General features: G+C 51.2%; 1 protein-coding gene across 1 annotated transcript; it reads right to left on the bottom strand.

Moving 5' to 3' along the window:
• Positions 1-286: 286 nt before the first annotated feature.
• Positions 287-1,433, bottom strand: LOC117861695 (protein LITTLE ZIPPER 3). Its single transcript, XM_034745253.2, has 2 exons — positions 1,248-1,433; positions 287-831 (listed from the first exon to the last, which is right to left on the bottom strand). Exon 2 carries the CDS (start codon positions 817-819, stop codon positions 550-552), a length of 270 nt encoding a protein of 89 aa, XP_034601144.1. The 5' UTR covers positions 820-831; positions 1,248-1,433; the 3' UTR covers positions 287-549.
• Positions 1,434-1,864: the final 431 nt, after the last annotated feature.

The following is a 1,864-nucleotide window of genomic DNA, read 5'->3' as shown; positions in this document are numbered from 1 at the left end:
TTCTCAAAGATATAAGAGATTATGCCTCTCGATACTTTTAGCTTAAGCCGTTACAATCGGGACTAAAGGGGGCTCTTCAGTCCTGGATGATATATCAACCGGGACTAAAGAGCTCGTCAGAGGTGGCTGTCGGTGGTGAGAATTTGATCCGGGACTAAAAATCTTGTAGTCAAAAACGATAAAGATATATGTCCAACGATCGAATTCGTTTCTCTACCAGCGAGGAGCCACGCCGTGAGAAATGGATTTCTCGAGCCACTCATCAAATCACTCTGAAGAAGCTCTCTCGGAGAAACCCATGATCTCTCTGTAACGGTGTAACCCCAACCGATCTAGTCGTCATCCATTTCATTACAAGGGCATTGCTACTGCACATCAGTGCCCGTCGGGCAGGACTCGTGAGGTTTCCATCAACTAAAACTCAACAAACCTTCCTGACAATTATCATTCAGAGGGCAGAGCTAAGTAGCAAACTGACTAAAACCAACGCCATGAAGGCCGCTAGGACACAGCAGCCCGTGCAGACACCGTGCACCAGCCACGAACTGCCTACTTGGGCTTGGGGGCCGGCTTGCCCTTGCCGCCGGCCTGAGCCGGCAGGGCAGCGTCGGTGCCGGGCTTGGGCGATGCGCGGTTAGCCGCCGCTGCCGCGTTGTTGCCGCCGGCGGTGGCCGTGGTGGACTTAGCGAGGCGGTGCTTGAGCTCGGAGAGCAGGGCCTGGTTCTCCTGGTTGAGAAGCAGGGCCGCCTTGCGCAGCCGCTCGTTCTCCTTCATGATGTAACAGTTCTGCAGGTACAGCTTCGTGTTCAGCCTCTCCATCTCCTGCTACGGCTGCAAAACCACACAAGAAACCGGGAAAGAAGAGAAAGACATCAGCGCAACTGGCATGGAAATGCATGGACATGCGGCTCAAAAGGTAAAAAGAAAAAACAGGAAAAGATGCTGATGCTCGTCACAATCGCACAATCACCGGCGTTAAAAAGCGAGCTGTCATCTCATCTCAGACGCATTAACAAATCGACCGATGATGCACCATTTATCAGAAAACAAAGCAAATTAGAAACACACAAAAGGGAACGAGGCGTCATCCATCTTTCGATAGAGCATGCATGTGATGGGCCAATGCCGCCATGGAAACAGAGGAGCAAGCGTGTCTCCGTTGCCAAGTGCAGTTGCTGATGCATGAATGGAGCAGAGCAGAGCAGAGAACACTAGCAAAAGCGAGAGTGTTGGGGAGCATCGTCGACCTTGTGGTAGTGGAGCTGGTGACTGCTGCCGTGGAGTTGCAAGCTCGGGAGCTCTGGTTGTAGCGCGGCTAAAGGCGGAGGCTGATGAGACTGTCGGATGTTTGTGGGGGCAGGGAGACGGCAAAAGGGAGGAGTTTGGGGATGGTTTGTGTGCTCGGTGTGGCCGGGGCGCGCTGTGGCCGGGCTTATTTATAGGCACATCCATCTCTCCTACATTCCTACCCCAGTAGACGGCGCCGTTCCCGAGTCCTGACGTGTAGCTTCTAGGAACATTGTAGTACACAATGGTCCGTGGGGCTGCCATGTGGGCCCTTGGTGGCTATGTGGTCCACAATCTTAGCGGTTCATGCTCATGATCAAGGGGTGATATAGGGCTTCTACAATGTCTACTGCATGACCATAGTTAAAATTAGGACAATAGAAGAGATTTGCAATATTGTGATGAAATGTAGAGCCGATATAGTTTAAATATTATTCTGTCTCTATGATATGTACTCCTGAACTAAAGTCTAAATGCGTCTTGTTTTGATGTTGGCGTGGCCCTCCTACCTCTCTTTCCTCCAACAATCTCGTTGATGATAGAGAGAAACCCCACCCATAGACTAGCGGATTTTATG

The sequence above is a fragment of the Setaria viridis genome, chromosome 1 (assembly GCF_005286985.2).
Source record: "Setaria viridis chromosome 1, Setaria_viridis_v4.0, whole genome shotgun sequence".
NCBI classification, from domain to species: Eukaryota; Viridiplantae; Streptophyta; class Magnoliopsida; order Poales; family Poaceae; genus Setaria; species Setaria viridis.
This window is presented reverse-complemented; position numbering and strand designations above follow the sequence as displayed.

Coding starts and splice junctions, on each gene's coding strand:
- LOC117861695 (XM_034745253.2), bottom strand. CDS start 819: ATGGAGAGGCTGAACACGAAGCTGTACCTGCAGAACTGTTACATCATG.